This window comes from Rhinopithecus roxellana, chromosome 14, assembly GCF_007565055.1.
Source record: "Rhinopithecus roxellana isolate Shanxi Qingling chromosome 14, ASM756505v1, whole genome shotgun sequence".
Taxonomy (NCBI): domain Eukaryota; kingdom Metazoa; phylum Chordata; class Mammalia; order Primates; family Cercopithecidae; genus Rhinopithecus; species Rhinopithecus roxellana.
Genome location: NC_044562.1, coordinates 5739364 through 5758137, shown reverse-complemented (window position 1 = coordinate 5758137; position 18774 = coordinate 5739364). Strand labels below are relative to the sequence as shown.

Sequence of the window (18774 nt, the reverse complement as noted above, 5' to 3'; positions counted from 1 at the left end):
GTTCCAAAATAGCCTCAGCTTCCCTAGCATTTCTTCCCTCTCTCTCCTCCTTCACCAGCTCCTTCTTCTCATTTAATAAATACACTGAAGTCTTGTCCAGTCTAATAACAATAAAAATCTATCTATATACCTCTTACCAGCCCATTTCTCGTCTCTTTATTGCCCAATCTTGCTTCCACTTACTTGCCTGCAGTTCATCTCTAATCAATCAACATTTCATTTCTGTGACCTCTATCTTCTGAAATTCCTCTTAGAGATAACAAACACCAAGCGCCAAGCATCAAATTCTGGATCTCGGCCTCCTATTTACTTCACCTTTTTGCAGCATTTTATGTTTCTGACCACACTATCTTAGAAAGAGTTTCCTGACTTAATAATATTCTCAGTCTACCTTCCTGGGCTTCTTTACAACTTTGATCTTGCTGTTCCCTTATTTTCCTTCTGTTTGAAGTCCTCTCCTGTTCCACTCTAAAATGTTGCCAGTGAAGCCCTAACTTCAATATTCTGTCTTTATTTTCATGCCACCTTTAGGCTGGCGGATAGAAAGTTAATATTACTTGTCCTCGTTGTACTTCTGATCTAGAATTAAATTATCACACACTCACTATATAGCTTTATGTGATTGATTAACACCTCATATTCAAAATGTCCACAATAAAGTCTTTATTACATCTCACACTTACCGACAAAATTAACCCTTAACCTCTTGTATCCCAACACTCATTAATAGCAGCAATCACAAAGTCATCCAAGCTAGAAATTCCCTTTTATCCTCCATGTCCTACTGTAAATGAAGTCTGACACATTCTGTACCTTCCACTCCACCATTCTCAACCTGGTTCAAAACCCACGTCATTTATCATCAGAACTATCACAATAACCCCCTAACTAGTTTATTTCCCTCTATGACTCCTTTGTTCCATGGCAGTATTTCTCCCACTCTGGTGAAAAAATATGGTTCTAGAACAAAAATGTGACTGTAACATTTCATTTTCTTGTGTCAAAATGTGTAATGGCCTCTGAGAGACAAAATAATTAAATACAAATTCTCTGACACTGTATTTCAGCCTTTCTCAAATCTAACTTCAACTTTTTAAACTTCCACTTACCTAACAGAGGACTAATTGCTATTCCTCACCCATCTCAATTTACAGTCTTTGTAAACACATATAGAATTTACTGTTCCTGAAACTGCTCTAAGAACTTTAAAAATATAAATTCAGCCTGTAATCCCAGCACTTTGGGAGGCCGAGGTGGGCGGATCACAAGGTCGGGAGATAGAGACCACAGTGAAACCCCATCTCTACTAAAAATACAAAAAATTAGCGGGGCCCAGTGGCGGGCGCCTGTAGTCCCAGCTACTCAGGAGGCTGAGGCAGGAGAATGGCGTGAAACCGGGAGGCGGAGCTTGCAGTGAGCCGAGATCACGCCACTGCACTCCAGCCCGGGTGACAGAGCGAGACTCCATCTCAAATATATATATATATATATATATTCATTTAATTCTCTGAACAGTCCTCACATTTAAGCCTTGTTATTAAGCACATTTTATGGATGGAAAACTGAGGCCCAGGGAAGTGAAGTGACCTTTTTAAGGTCACATAGCTGTTAAGTGGAAGATCCAGGACTTGAACCCAGGCTCTCCAGCTCTGGGGTTCATGCTATTAACCACCACACCATGCTCTCTAGCATTACATAGGATTTCCTCTTACTAACATTGCCAGCTTCTATTCTTTAGTGCCTCCCTCAAGAACGATTCTTCTCAGCTCTGATCTCATTGTGATTCTCGTTTCTATTTGACATAATATGTTATGGTACTACATTGCATTTCTGTTTTTTCCATTTGTCTGTGACTTTTCCAAGTGGGGCCTCTCTGTCTCATTCACCTCTGGATCAACCAAATATAATGTCTAGCAGAGGGGAGGTATTCAATTGGATATAACTCTGCTTCAGATTTATATCTTGTGTTATGATGTAGCCTTAAAAATATCACATCAAATGTACGACTTCATGCTGAAATAATCATAAAAACTGATACCCACTAATTTCAGTGAGGTTCATATCAAAGGCCAAGGCTATAGACACTGCACAGGGAGGAAAAAGGAAGGCACTAAATCTGTTGCCTTCTATGAGCATATATAAAGTTCACAGCCTTTCATTACATACATTTATTCATGTCTATGCATTCAAATATTTTACAGAAACATTATGTTCACATTAGAGTTCAACTTCAACCGAGCATTTTTAATATATTGACATTATCATTAAAGTTATATGTTGTATAGATATTATATATAACATGTAGAAAAATATATGTAAAGGCAATATACATTTCAAGATAATAACATTAAATTTTATCCAATCATTGAATACATCAAAAGATAAAGGGTAGAAAATAGTAAGTGTCTGGCTTTTCTGATAATTCTGAATTATATTCTTTTTTTATCCAAATATTTAATTTGGCTATACAACTGAACAAGCCAGCGATATACTGTCTTCAGATTTCAAGTATTTCAAAATATATTAAACTAAAGATTTTTTTTTTTTTAATGTATTTATTTTGAGAGGGAGTCTCACTCTGTCACCCAGGCTGGAGTGCAGTGGCATAATCTCGGCTCACTGTGACCACCACTTCCTGGGTACAAGCAATTCTCCTGCCTCAGCCTCTGGAGTAGCTGGGATTACAGGCTAGCGCCACCATGCCCAAGTAATTTTTGTATTTTTAGTAGAGATGGTGTTTCACCATGTTGGCCAGGCTGGTCTCAAACTCCTGACCTCAGGTGATCCACCTGCCTCAGCCTCCCAAAGTGCTAGGACTACAGGCATGAGCCACCACACCTGGCCCAAAGACATTTTTATAAACATTTTCCAATATACTGATGCAAATATACTGCAAACAGGTATGATTTCCAAATAAATGTATTATACTAGAGCTTAAATAAGTTATAGGTGCTGTGATTTTGTATTACTGAATTCACTGGCTCTTGATGACACTAAGAAATGTGTTTGTTTGTTGCTTTAGTTATTTATTTACATACTACTTTTGAAAGACTCTTAGCCTAGGAATCTCCTTCACGAAGTTTTAGACGTACTTACCACACTGTGGTGACTCATCAGAGCCATCTCCACAGTCGTCATCATGGTCACAAACAAATTGCTTGGGAATGCATACTTTATTATGGCACATGAAAGCATTTTCATCACATGTATTATTGGGAGCTAAGAAAGATATCACAAAAAATAAAGTTAGATTAGTACATATTTTATCTTCTCCCATATTAGGCGCTTGGGAAATATGTAAAATCATATCCAATAACTCATAGTTACTGAGAAAAAGAAAACTTTGCATAATATTCAATACATCAGATGAGCTAATAATTGCATATGTATTTATATTAGAATGTCTGAATATAAATGCACATAATTCAAGGATTTAGTATTCATGAATTCAACTATTCCAGAGTGACCCTGAATTCAAGCCATGTAGTGATTTTAAATTTGGTGAAGGATGAATTCAAATGTTCATATGTTAGAAAAAATATCTCAGCTAATAATATTCTGGCTTTTTTTTTTTTTGAACTTATGCCGACAGTAATGCTGGTAAAGTAATAACAATGTTGCTACCTTGTGAAAAATAGACCTGCAAAGAACAATATTAATGTTCATAAAGGAAGTGTAAAGAAAACTAAGAAGGTTTAGAATGTTATTGTCTTTAAAAAAATAAAATAAAACTTTTTGATAACTTCCAGAGTAGGGTGTTGAATTAGGTAAAGGTAAGTTCTTTGATGTCATCAGCCCCACCATAAGTACCACACAAATGAAATGGAATATTGACCCTTTAGGAATATTGATCCGTGAAAGCAATGTTCCAACAAGTGGGAAAAATGGTTGATCCAAGTGATCAATAAAATTTCAGCAAAAATTCAAAAGCACATAACTAGTGCAGAGAAAGAAAAAATTAATACCATATGCATAGAATCATAAGAGGTTTGCAAGGCTCATTCAAATATTTTCAGTAATCTTTGCTTATATTTAAAAGGTAAATGCTATGCAGGACTCAAGGTTTGGGGTATTGCAAATAGCAATAATCTGCTATATGCTGTTGTAGAATGCTAGAAAGAGAAAGGTTTTACAGAAAGTGGCTGTGGCACTTATATTTGTATTCTTAAGGAAGCAATTTACCTTCTTGGGCATTTGTTTCTTTATCTGTTTAATAGGGACAAAAATGTATCTGATAAATTTCTTATAAGGAATAGATAATGTATGTGAAGCAGATTTGGCTCATTTTAAGTATTTAATAAATGTCTAGGTGCTCTTTAAACTCCTATTTATATAATAATTATTTTTGGCAGATTCCTCAAAACAGTTCACTACAATATTGTGAGAATTCAATAATGCGAAAACAGCAACAATTCCAATAATTGATATGTAACGCGGGTACTCGAAAAATTTAGGTGTCTTCCATTTCTCCATTCCATGTCTTAATAAGCACTTTTCTACCCATGAAACACCTTTCTCCTTCTTTGCTCCTCAAGTCTCAGATAATATCATCACTTTTTCTTGAAATCATTCCATGAGGCATTTTACATATTAGTAGGATATTTTACATAATATTTCTTTGTGATTGGAATAGTATATTTTATATACATCACTTTAACACTTAAGATACAGGTATTGTCAATATTCTTTCCCATTGCCTGTAGCCCCCTCTCCCCAGACCATCCCAGTCTCCATGAACCAATAAATCTCTCCCTTTATCTCAGAAATTATTGACATAGTGTAGGTAAAACGTAAGGGTTTTTAAAATGTAATCAGGCATAATTTACTTTTAACAAAGAGTTTTTTAAAGCTGTGTAGAAGCCACAGAGAAGTAGCGTGAACAACTGCCTGTTGTAATCAGAGTAAAACTCTGATTTTACTAACTCCTCTTAACTTTGAACTGTATGCCAGCTTGGATAACTCAGGTGAATTACACCAATTCCAATACATGAATTTAATCTTTTAAACACTGAGCAACAGTGACTTATTTGGCATTAACACTTTCAGATCACTTGAGTACAATTTGCTGCATTTTAACATAATTTACTTAATAGTACCCATGTGGTCCAAAAGTGTTAATATGCCTCCCAGAGTGTTAACTTGCTACAATAGCAACAGCATACTGGGACCATCTGGATCCCCGAATTGATGCATAATCCTTTATTATGTAGCCCTCAGTGGCCCCATTGACCTTTACAGACACACGTATCAGTTTCAAGATCAAAGTGAATTATTCTACAACAATAGTATGAGTTCTGTGCAAATAGGTCTGCCTCGAAGTTTTCTTTTTTCTTTTCTGCTTTATTCCTCATGTACATGTGCACACCCATGCACACGCGCACGCGCGCACACACACACACACTCTCTCTCTCTCTCTTACATTATGGCTCCAAATACAAAAGATGTGAAGGCAAGCCATTGGAGAGATGACTGGCAGAATTCATTTTAACAAGTGGAGTTCGCAGCATTATTTCTGACAAATTGCTCAGCCCAACAAATCCCCTATGTGACCTTGGGATCTGCATTCAAATATTCAGTCCCTTCATCCTCCTGATCATGCAAAGGAATTCATCTAAAAGTTTACTGTTGAGTAATACTCTGAAAATTTCCTGAGGTGACTTAGAGTCAGAAACTTAGTAAATTGCCTGACCTCCGAAGGTGCTCCTCTGATCCCTCAGCTTCATTCGGCTATATCCATACTATTTTTACACGACCCAAGGGTTAATACCCTATCCATAGGACTGATAGGTGTTTACTGACCTCCTGATCAGTAGCTATTTAGGATCAGAGAAGTCATTCCCAGAGTTTCTATAATAGACAATCTAAAAGCCTTCAGGAGGGATGGTGGTGGATGACGCAAAAGAAAAAGTACCAAACCTACTGTACTCTTACACATAAAGTGCAGTTACATTAGCTGAGAAGTGAAATGATAAGTCTGTGTTTATCAAAATGGTTTTAAAATGGGTAATCCGACTGTGCATGTTTGAAACATTGAACGGTAGTTAAAGAGGTTGCAGAACTACTGTGATAACAACATCCCACCTGATTAAGTCCAGTACTACCTACGGGCCCAGGAATTGGGAAAGCAATGGGAAATGTGCTACGGCAAATACTACAAAAACAAATGCCCAAGGATGCTGTAGCAGTTTTCTTTGACATGCAGCCCTGGCCAGTGTTCATACCGCAGCCTGCTGTGGAAAGCTCATCGCTTCCGTTTGGACAGTCCCTTTCACCATCACAAAGCCAATGTCGGGGCACGCAGGCATGAGAGCCCTGGCAGCTGAACATGTCAGCAGCACAGGTTACGGCACCTGAAACGCAAAAACATAATGCCATTAAGACCACTCTGTGTCCACTGGAAAATGTCTACATTTTCTGTAGTAAGGGGGGAAGCAGAAGAATATTGCTTATAAGGAGGCGATAGTAGTTATTGGGAATCATTAAACATCATTCTTCCCCTGTAGTCGTCTATACATTTTTATCTAAGAAGGTATTATTTCCTAGCTATAGTGTTATCTTTCTTAAAGCTACATGGTAGAAAATAATGTATTTTATCCTTGTAAAATGTGGCAAAGCATAGAAATATCATAGAATTGTGAATACACTGAGATAACATTTCTAAAGGACTGAAACTAGAAAAATAATAGTAATTGAAATAATGCCATTTATATTGCTTAATATGTGCTAAGCACTTAACATATTAACTCATTTAATCCACACAATAAGCCCAATCCATAGAACTATTATTAGTATGTTTTTTACAGAAAAGAAAACCAAGGCTCGGAGAAGTTGAAAAGCTTGCAGAAAGTCGGCCGGGCACGGTGGCTCAAGCCTGTAATCCTAGCACTTTGGGAGGCCGAGACGGGCGGATCATGAGGTCGGGAGATCGAGACCATCCTGGCTAACATGGTGAAACCCCGTCCCTACTAAAAAATACAAAAAACTAGCCGGGCGCGGTGGCGGACGCCTGTAGTCCCAGCTACTCGGGAGGCTGAGGCAGGAGAATGGCATAAACCCGGGAGGCGGAGCTTGCAGTGAGCTGAGATCTGGCCACTGCACTCCAGCCTGTGCGACAGAGCGAGACTCTGTCTCAAAAAAAAAAAAAAAAAAAAAAAGAAAGTCACAAGTTTCACATGATTCCCCATGCTGCACTGGGAGTCCAGAACCCGCAACCCGCTGAATCCTAAGCACCATCTTTTGACCACTCATGTCCTTACTATTACTCTCCATCCTGTAGTACCAAAAGAAAAAATGTATGCACATTGCATTTTTTGCATGCATAATAATTCGAATCTACCTTTGCTCTATCATTGCAATGTTTCTTTATTTGCATGATAATGTCTTTCAAAAAATGCTTGTTGATTTGGACTCTTAAGTACAAAAGGTTCCTCTTTCCTTCCACTTATGATCATAGGGTAGCCATACGTCAAATGACCCTCTCTCCTGATGTTTTCCTAGTCCCTGTGCAGTTATATACAATGAATGTTTTGAATGTTCTGTTTGTAAAAGTACCTGAGTGAATCCTAAATCTCTCTTTTTTTTAAATTTTACTTTCTTATGACCCAAAGTTACCCAGAATAAATGCTAAAAAAGAAACTTGCTGAATTGCTGAAAATAGAATATTATCTCCAGGAAGGAAATATAAGTGACTAGATGAAAAATATTTGTTTCTAATAATTGAAAGCAGTAGCCAATGTGTTTTAATTGGATTATCATTTATCCTCTTACTTTTCAGCCAGAGTTGTTAGGAGCAGAATATTCTTTTTGAGGTAATGTTTTCAATATGGTAAGCAGTGGGGTATCACCATACAATCCTCGAGGAGTCTTTTGCAACATAAACATACCTGTTCTTGACATATACCTTAGCCTGAAGGAGAGGATGAAGAGTGAATGTTGACAAATCCCCCAGTAATCTAGATTTGCTTATTTAACTGAGGATCTATTTAACAAAATGAAGTTTAACATGTTATATAATACTGGAAGAAGTTAGAAAATAATCTATCAAATAAAGGTACCTTCATTTAAAAATGATTTTGTTTGCTAACTAGTATGTCTTTAGTATTTTTTATAATAAAATTCTCTTTCCACAGAAAATATTTTTATATGATTCCTCCTTATCTATCCTTTTTAAGCTTGCCATGAAAACATAAAGTGTCCTTTTTACTATTATATTCTCAATTCAATGCTTTGTATAACATTTTTACTTTTTAGCTTGAGATTTTTGTAACTGCATTTTTTTCTCTTAAGGAAGTTTTGATAAATGTAAAATTTCTTGTCTACTGCCATATTATCACTTTAATTTGTTCTCTAGGCAGTCTGATAGAAAGAGCCCTTATATGGCAGTGGAGAAATCTAATTCTGCATGACCTTGGTGAAGACTAGTGTCTGAATTACCCTATCTTTAAAATGATGGGTATGACTGGATAATTACCAAGATACTCCAGCTATAAAATGGCATAAGGCTCTTTGTAGCTAATTTTCTGGCTCCCTTGACAGTATTCAACAGATTTTGTGTTAAGAACATGCCAAAACATCATAGTCAATTGAGAAGAAAATGGACCAAAGAAAAAATTCATGACTTTATTTCATAGTTGCCACTGCCATCTGGAGACATATTGCCTTCCTCAGGGAAAAGAATCCCTAGGGAGAAGAAAGACACGTTGATAAATTCCACTAGATCCATCTTGCACACCCACTCGGATAATATTTGATTGATAAGAGTCACTATCCTATTTAATATTTCGGAATCTGAATTCTGCTCATACCTCTGTCATAGTTAATTATCTGAGTGACCTCAGGCAAATTTATTAATTTCTGTGAGTTTCTCTTTTTTCATCTCTCAAAAGATAGAAATAAACTAGACCATGGTTTTCAAAATGGACCCTCAATATTCCAGATCAGAATCACTCTATGCATATCAATAAAGAATGTGTTTACATCCTGCATCAGAATATTTTGAATTGGAAATTGGGAAACTACATTTTTAATACACTTCTGAGAAGGATCTTTTGTACTCCAAAGGTTGAAAACAAGTGAGATAAATTATTTATAAAATTATTTTCCTGTTCTAAAATATGAGGTTCAGTTCATTGACAGATGATTGGTCTAAAGCAGCATTTTCTTTGTGTGTCTCCAGCTTGGTAGTTAGTACATAAAATACAGCTCATAATTAAAGCAAATTAGCTCAGTATTTTGATTGCAGGTAAATATGTCCATTTTCTTATTAGTCTTTAATAAAAAAGCATTATTAGGACACTGACAATACTTTGACAAAGAAATGAGGCAGGAGAAATAAAATCAGAAAAACCTCATAAATATAGTGTGCATTGGTTATGTTAGATGATCATACTAGATATATAGTTATATAGGGATAAATCTTTTTGTATCCAATTAATAGGTAAGGAATCATCAAAATAAGGAATAAAACGAAGCGGTCTATGATTACACAGCTTGCAAATGCAGATGTGGGAGAACTCACCTCTACACGACTTTAGAGATTTTTGCCCTTATAATATTGTGTCCATTCAGAAAGTACAGTGTTATCAATGGGGCCATTTAGTGCAGAGGTTAGCCAAAGTCAAAGGTAAGATAATTTTAGAGATTGAAACCGTGCTCATCCTATTGTAAATAGGTAATTCTTTCATTAAAATCATTTTTTAAAATAATAGCAAAGGAAACAGACTGTCAGACATCTAATTGGCTACTGACTTTTTTTTGTTCATAGCTTTTTGATAGTGATCTTTCTATTTGTCTGTGGCATAACTGTAGATTGTTTCAGTTGTGTAAGCAAAAAGTAGATTTTGAGTGACTTAAACACAAGAAAATAAATCGCCTGCTTTCAAGTATATCTCCAATTTCATATTGTTTACAAAGAACTTCAGTTTAGCTTGAATACTATAAAATACTACCTTTCTCCATGTTTGTGACAGAAATAGCAGTCCACAAACCCTGAAATTTAAAAGAGGTGTTAAATACACTAAAATCTATACATACACCTTATTCTATGATTTGGGTCCTTCTCTTCATAAAAGAGGATGGTCACAGCTGCCACCAAAGGCTGATGTAATGAGTAAAGAATATATATCTACAGGTACGAATGTATGTACAGAAATAGATTACATAGACAACCAAAAGACATCTACACAAATTAGTGAAATTCTTAGCCGGTTAGAAAAAAAAAAATTAAAGATTAGCTTGTTTCCTTCTTTTACCCCTTAGGAAACTCAGTGAATAATTCTATTTAACTATTTGTTAAATACTTGTGAATATTAAAAAGCAATTATACTGACCTTATAGTTGACATATAGTAAATACAGATATTTGATACTAATACCTCTAATCCTATAAAGCTACATTTTAAACTGCATTTTAATATCATATAAAATAGCCATCTTCCTTTACTTCTTATTTAAAACAATTCAGCAATAAGGATGACTATAACTCACAACATATGCACATAAACAGCATGTGTGGCTGGTGGCAGTATAAATTAGTATACTAATTTTGGAGGGTAACAGTGGCATATAGGATGCATCATGAAAAAAACTGTTTGATTATTTGACCCTGCAATCTCAGTCTTTGATATTTGCTTCAAGGAAGTCACTGAAAACTATACACAAAATGTACAAATACATTTATTGTGGTAACATTAAGGAAAAATATCAAATACTGAAAAACAGATTTATATATAAAAATAATAGAATAATGGATTGTCATGAAAATAATAAAAACAGCCACCTAGAAGTGTACACATAAATTGTATGTTAATTTTAATAAATTACCAAATTCTGTGTATGCGCTAAAATGACAGAGCATATATAATGCTTAAAAACTGATTGAGGACAGAAAATAGACAACTCACCACAAATGCTATCACTTTCATCTAATCCATCCCCACAATCATCCTCCCCATCACAAATCCAATGCTTAGAAATACATTTTTGTGCAGAACAAGCAAATTGGTTCCAAGAGCAAGAAGAATCTAGAAAACAAAAAAAGGAAAACAAAATTAGGTTGAGACTGTCTTACAACAGATCCAACAATGAGAAAATTCATTCTTAGACTCTGCTAAAATCAACCATCCTATAATAAAAGAAGCCAAATTCTTCTTCTCTATGATAATTCTATGAAATTTTGGCATCAGCTTGCATATTCCCCCTGTGTTTCCAGTTTATACAACCATTATTTCTTCAACGTGAGTCTTACAAGTCTTGCCTTTGAGGTAGTCCTAATACTGGTCACTCTACTCCAGGTATATTTGTCTGTTTTCTTTCTTTTTTTTTTTTTTTTTTTAATGTGTGATGTACATATATAAAATAAATATTTCTGGTGTAGTCTAGTCATACTTTTAAAATTTAAATCTATATTTGAGCCAAGAGAAAAAACTTACATCCTAAGTTAGGTAACAATATGGTGGACTGACCAGCAGGTAGGTTTGTTTTTAAAAGTGGGTGACTAAGGAGGTTATAGCTTGAAGACAGCCTGACAGTTTGGAATCTGGCAACTGTGCTGAAGTTTTTGTGTTGCTTCCTTGGAAACACTTGAGTTTGTTATACCTGACTAATAACACCCAAATCAACTGGCATAGTTGCTGACTTTTTTATTATTAGATTATGTTTTTATAATAACAATATACTCCATTTATTTCCAAAGCCAATTTTGTTATTGCTTTCCTCCATTCCCAGCCTCCCCTTTTACCCAGCATATTTATCACTAGAAAATATTCAAAAGTAAAATCCTTCCAAATTCAGGTGTTCAAAATATAAACTGCTGTAAAAATAGCAATTTTGCTTTTGATTTCACAAACAGTTGCAAAACTTTGCGTTTTCACTTAAAATGCTTAATTAGATGACCAGTAAAACAGAGAACATTAGAAAACTGAAGTTTGGAAAAAGTAAAATTAAAGAAGATAGGATCATGTAACGGCCACTGTTCAGAAATTATGAATCCACATACGGTATTTTGGAAGTTCTCTGCTAGTCTTGTTCAAAATCTGGCTCCAATGTAAAGATATATAGCATCTTAATCAAACAAAATGCACCTTCACATTTCACGATGACATTTACTTTTAGCGGAGTGTGACATTTCACAGAAAATCTGTTTTTAATCTTTTTTCTACTCTATCTATTCACCACAGTGTATGTTGTTTGTGCTAAATGTAAATAGTGATATATACCTTGCTTTCCTATTGGAAATTTCTTTGATTTGCAAATCACAGAATCCATACATTTTAGAAAATAAATTTAAAAATGCTTTCCTAGTTTGACAACATAACATGAAATAAAGTGTACACATACAGAAATTAGGAGGTAGAAGATGAAAGGCAAAAGTTTAAAGAAATAGAAGTTTATGTATATTATTGAAAACTATACATGTAATTAGTAGAAAATTTCAGTATAATAATATTCAGTCAGCTCTCCACATGTGTGTGTTAATATCCATGGATTCAACAAACCACAGATCAGAAGTATTTGAAAAAATAAAATTAAATAATAACAATACAAGAATAAAATATAATACAAATAAAAACAATACAATGAAACAACAATTAACACAGTATTTACATTGCATGAGGCATTATAAGTAATCAAGAGGTTATTTAAAATGTACAGGAGGATGTGCATAGGTTATATGCAAATACTAAGCTGCTTTATATAAGGGACTTGAGCATCCATGGGTTTTGGTGTCCATAGGGTGTTAGACCCAATTCGCCATGCAGATGCCAATAATAGGTGGGGGAAATATAACAAGTAGTGCGTGTCAAATCCTTATTTTATAGCAGAAAGCAAATATATTAGGTACAACCTAAAGGTAATAAATTTAAAAAAGGTATAACTTTATTACACCTGTATTATAAACTGATGGAAGTAATTATTCAACAAGAACACAGAAGGCTAAAAGAAAAGTCTAGGACCAAAAAATGTTAGTCTTCATTATAAACTCTTTTGTTTTAATTTTAATACTTACCATTTTTTATTATCTAATAAAAATGTAAATTAGTTAAAATCAACTGACAATATTTTGGATAAAATCCCTATATAAGAGAATACTAACATATAAGTAATAGTAAGGTTAACAAAACTAAAGCTAAATACAATGTCTCACCACAGTGGAATTCATCAAGTCCATCCTCACAATCTTGCTGACCATCGCATATCCAGGTAGTCAAAATGCATCTTCCACTAGGACAACTAAAATAATTTTCTTCACATTTGTGTTTGTTTTGAACTGTGATAAAATATAAAACGTAATGTCAAACAATTCAAATTAATTTTAGACTTCTGAAATATAGTTAGATAAAACATTAATACTCCCTGAACTGAAAGAGATAAATAATAAGTAAACTTTAAAAGAGCTAAGATGTTTTCCTAAAGAATGTCAAGGTTATGAAAATAAAGGAAAGACTGAGAAATCGTCCCAGAACAGAGACCCAGGAGACATGATAATCAAATCCAATCCAGTATTGAGTCCTAGAACAAAAAAATTACAGTAAGGTAAAATCAGTTTAAATTATAACAGAGTGGCACTTAGTTAATAAACATAAAATAAAGCTAAAAATATATATACAACTTTAAATTGAGTGAGCCTAAGGCCAAAGAATAATATTTGGGTGAAAAATATTCTGAATTCCATGTTCATAGCACAAAATAATAATACATCGGTGTATCTTTGCTGGAAAAGTGTGAATTTAGTGTTTCTATGGCCCTCTATTTGGAGTATTCCTCAACAGTATTTAAACAATTATTCTGTATTTTAAGGAAGAACAAATGAGTTACACTGGCAAATCTAAAATTATGATACCTTCCAGAATTATCATAAAAAAGTAACTGTATGTAAAATTATTATTTTCTTTTGAGATGGAGTCCCACTCTGTCACCCATATTGGAGTGCAGTGGCGCAGTCTTGACTCACTGCAAACTCCATCTCCCAGGTTCAAGTGATTCTCCTGCCTCAGACTCCTGAGTAGCTGGGACTACAGGCACATGCCACCACTCTCAACTAATTTTTGTACTTTTAGTTGAGACAAGGTTTTACCATATTGGTCAGGCTGCTCTTGAACTTCTGATCTCATGATCTACCCACCTTGGCCTCCCAAAGTGCTGGGATTACAGGTGTGAGCCACAGCACTCAGCCTATATTTATCTTTTAATTGGGTGTCATCTGTTCCATTGCTCCTTCAAGTTTTCATGATTTTAGACTGTTTGATCTATAGCCAAGCAGGAAGTAAACCCTAGTGTATATATCCCAATCACACTATAATGGTTCATTATGACTATTTTAAGATAACAAAAAATTGTATGCATTTTATTTTTTATATGTCGACTTTGTAGATATAATTAAAGAGGAAAATACATTTTTTTAGTGAATTCAGCATTAAGCCAAAACATTTTAGGGTGCTTAGGACGTTTCCTGGATCTAACCTAAAGTATTTAGGCTGACCATTGCTGGCTTCCTGTCTGTCCACCTGCCTTATAAGCCTGCATGCATGTCCCTTTCCTTCTTACCCAATAAAAAATTTATGATTCTCAATTAGTGTCGAAAGTTAATTTTTAAGATAACTTATTAATACTAGAAAGAGATGGAGATCACAACAAAGAAAAATAAAATATTAGTTTAATTAATATCTATCATACCCTGACCTCAAGATAATTTCAAAATTAACTACAGTCATATTGAGGTAAAGAATGTGTTGTTGCAACCAGAAAATTAGATTAAGAATCTTGGCGCCAGTTTCGTTGAGGAGTGGTTTGTAGTTCTCCTTGAAGAGGTCCTTCATATCCCTTGTAAGTTGGATTCCTAGATATTTTATTCTCTTTTTAACAATTGTGAATTCCCATTCACTCATGATTTGGCTGTTTGTCTGTTATCAGTGTATAAGAATGCTTGTGATTTTTGAACATTGATTTTCTATCCTGAGACTTCACTTGAAGTTGCTTATCAGCTTAAGGAGATTTTGGGCCGAGACAATGGGATTTTCTAAATATACACTTACATCATCTGCAAACAGGGACAATTTGACTTACTATTTTCCTAATTGAATTCCCTTTATTTCTTTCTCTTGCCTGACTGCCCTGACCAGAAATAAAAACGGACACAAACAAATGGAAGAACATTCCATGCTCATGCATAGGAAGAATAAATATTGTAAAAACGGCCATACTGCTCAAGGTAATTTATAGATTCAATGCCATCCCCAGCAAGCTACCAATGACTTTCCTCACAGAATTGGAAAAAACTACTTTAAAGTCCATATGGAACTAAAAAAGAGTCCACATTGCCAAGACAATCCTAAGCAAAAAGAACAAAGCTGGAGGCATCACACTACCTGAATTCAAACTACACTAAAAGTTTACAGTAACCAAAACAGCATGGTACTGGTACCAAAACAGAGATTTAGACCAATGGAACAGAACAGAGGCCTCAGAAATAAAACTACACATCTACAACCATCAATCTTTGACAAACCTAACAAAAACAAGAAATGGGGAAAGGATTCTTTATTTAATAAATGGTGCTGGGAAAATAGGCTAGCCATATGTAAAAAGCTGGAACTGGATCCCTTCCTAACACCTTATACAAAAATTAATTCAAGATGGATTAAAGACTTAAATATCAGACCTAAAACCATAAAAACCCAGAAGAAACCCTTGGCAGTACCATTCAGGACATAGGCATGGGCAAGGACTTCATGACTAAAACACCCAAAGCAATGGCAACAAAAGCCAAAATAGACAAATGGGATCTAATTAAACTAAAGAGCTTCTGCCATCAGAAACTACCATCAGAGTGAACAGGCAACCTACAGAATGGGAGAAAATTTTTGCAATCTACCTATCTGACACAGGTCTAATATCCAGAATCTACAATGAACTCAAACAAATTTACAAGAAAAACATCAAACAACCCCATCAAAAAGTGGGCAAAGGATATGAATGGACACTTTTCAAAAGAAGACATGTATACAGCCAACAGACACATTAAAAAGTGCTCATCATCACTGGCCATCAGAGAAATGCAAATTAAAATCACAATGAGATAGATACCATCTCACACTAGTTAGAATGGCAATCATTAAAAAGTCAGGGGACAACAGGTGCTGGAGAGGATGTGGAGAAATAGGAACACTTTCACACTGTTGGTGGGAGTGTAAGCTAGTTCAACCATTGCGGAAGACAGTGTGTCGATTCCTCAAGGTTCTAGAACTAGAAATACAATTTGACCCAGTGATCCTATTACTGGGTATATACCCAAAGGATTATAAATCATGCTGCTATAAAGACACATGCACACATATATTTATTGCGGCACTATTCACAATAGCAAAAATTTGGAATCAACCCAAATGTCCATCAATGATAGACTGGATTAAGAAAATGTGGCACATATACACCATGGAATACTATGTAGCCATAGAAAAGGATGAATTCACGTCCTTTGTAGGGACATGGATAAAGCTGGAAACCATCATCCTGAGCAAACTATCGCAAGACAGAAAACCAAACACCACATGTTCTCACTCATAGGTGGGAAGTGAACAATGAGAACACTTGGACACAGGGTGGGGAACATCACACACTGGGGTCTGTCATGGAGTTGGGGGGTGGGGGAGGTATAGCATTAGGAGAAATGCCTAATGTAGATGGCGAGCTGATGGGTGCAGCACACCAAAATGACACATGTATGCATATGTAACAAACCTGCACATTTTGCACATGTACCCTAGAACTTAAAGTACAATTTTTTAAAAAAGGCAAAAAAGGAAGAATCTTGGTGCCAGTTTCATGAGTCGAAAGTAATAAGTGTCTATATTTCTTATAAATATTTTATATAGTTAACTTTTTTTATGTGAAAGACCTGCAGTGAGCTACAGTCAAATGCTCTAGAATTTAGAATATGGATAGCAAGAATACTCAACAAAACTCAAGAGAAGTTTGAAATCTAACACAAAGAAAACAGAAAAAAAAAATTAGGATTTGAAAGACAACATAGAGGTATTAAGAAAGAACTAAACAGAACTTTTGAAATTAAAAAAAATCACTACAGAAGTTCCAATTACAATTGAAAGCCTTAACAATAGACTAGACCAAGCAGAAGAAAGAATTCCAAAGCTGGGAGACAGGTCCTTCAAATTAACTTTTTTTTCAAAAATAAACAAAAAAAAAAAAGAATTTTAGAAAATGAACAAAGCTTTTAAGAAATATAGGATCATGAAAAGTGATAAAATCTATGACCCATTGAGATTCATGAGAGAGAAGAGAAAGTATGCAACATAGAAAACATATCTGATGGTATAATTCATGAAAATATCCCGAATCTTGCTAGAGAAATCAACAGACATATTCAAGATAGCCAGAGATCTCCTGCAAGATACTGAACAAGACAATCATCCCCAAGGCACAGCACATGGTCACTGGGCTGTCCAAAATCAACACAAAAGAAGTTTGAAGGCAGCTATGAAAATGGGCCATATCACCTATAAAGTGAAACCTAGCGGACTAACAACCGACTTCTCAGCAGAAACCTTAATACCCAGAAGAGATTGGGGGCCTATGTGTAGCATTCTTAAGGAAAAGAAATGCCAGTTAAGAATTTCATATTCCACCAAACTAACCTCCATAAATAAAGGAGAAATAAAGTCTTTCCCAGACAAGCAATTGTTAAAGGACTAGATCACCACCAGATCAGTACTAGAAGAGAGCCTTAAGGGGGTTCTTTGAATGGAAATGAAAGAATGATACTACCATAAAAGAACACATAAGCACACAGCCCATGAACCCTATAAAGCAACTACACAAATGACACTAAAAATCACCTAGCTAACAACACTACAACGAGAACAAAATCTCACATGTCAATATTAACCTTGAATGCAAACGGCCTTAAAAGAGATAGAGTTGTAAACTGGATAAAAAAGCAAAACCTATCCTTCTGCCATCTTCAAGAGACCTATCTGACATGTAATGACACCCATAGGCTCAAAGAAAAGGGTGAAGAAAGATCTATCATGCAAATGGAAAACCAAAAAGAGCAGTATTTGCTATTCTTATATCAGATAAAACAGTCTAAAACGACAGTAGAAAAAAATAAAGAAGAGCATCTAGATTCGTAGAACTAGTACTTCTAAACCTACAAAACAACTTGATAGCCACACAATAATAGTAGCGGAATTCAGTACATCAGTGACATCATTAGGTCAATGGGGCAGAAAACTAACAAGCAAATTCTGACTGTAATTCAACACTTGACCAATTGGACCTAATAGACATCCACAGAACACTCCAGACGACCGTAGCATATACATTCTTCTCATCTGTACACAAAACATACTCTAAAGTTAGCCACACGTGTGGTCAAAAAACAAGTCTCATTAATTTTTTAAAAAATACAAAATTCTCAAGCCTCAGTGAAATAAAAATAGAAAAAATAGAAATCAATAACCAGAGGAATACTCAAAACCATACGACATAGAAATTAACACTTGCTCCGAATGAATTTTGGGTAAATAATGAAATTAAAGCAGATAATAAATGATTATTTGAAATAAATGAAAGCAGAGACACAATATACCAAAACCTCTGAGATGTGGCAAAAGTAGTATTAAAAGGAAGGTTTCAGTACTAAATGTCTACATCGAAAAAATAGAAAGAGCTCAAATAACAATCTAACTGCACCTAAAGGAACCAAGGAAAGCAAAAACTAACCCCAAAGTCAACAGAAGAAAAAAAACTAAAATCA

At 35.0% G+C, this 18774-nt stretch overlaps 1 protein-coding gene across 1 annotated transcript in view; it reads right to left on the bottom strand.

The window, feature by feature from the left end:
• Window positions 1–18774, bottom strand: part of LRP1B (LDL receptor related protein 1B) — a 2016348-nt gene that overhangs the window by 294262 nt on the left and 1703312 nt on the right. Inside the window, exons 50-53 of the mRNA XM_030916410.1 lie at window positions 13144–13266; window positions 10901–11020; window positions 6222–6350; window positions 3097–3219 (exon numbers count right to left, since the gene is read on the bottom strand). Of these exons, the coding sequence (XP_030772270.1) occupies window positions 3097–3219; window positions 6222–6350; window positions 10901–11020; window positions 13144–13266 (495 nt within the window). The remainder of the gene's footprint in view (window positions 1–3096; window positions 3220–6221; window positions 6351–10900; window positions 11021–13143; window positions 13267–18774) is intronic.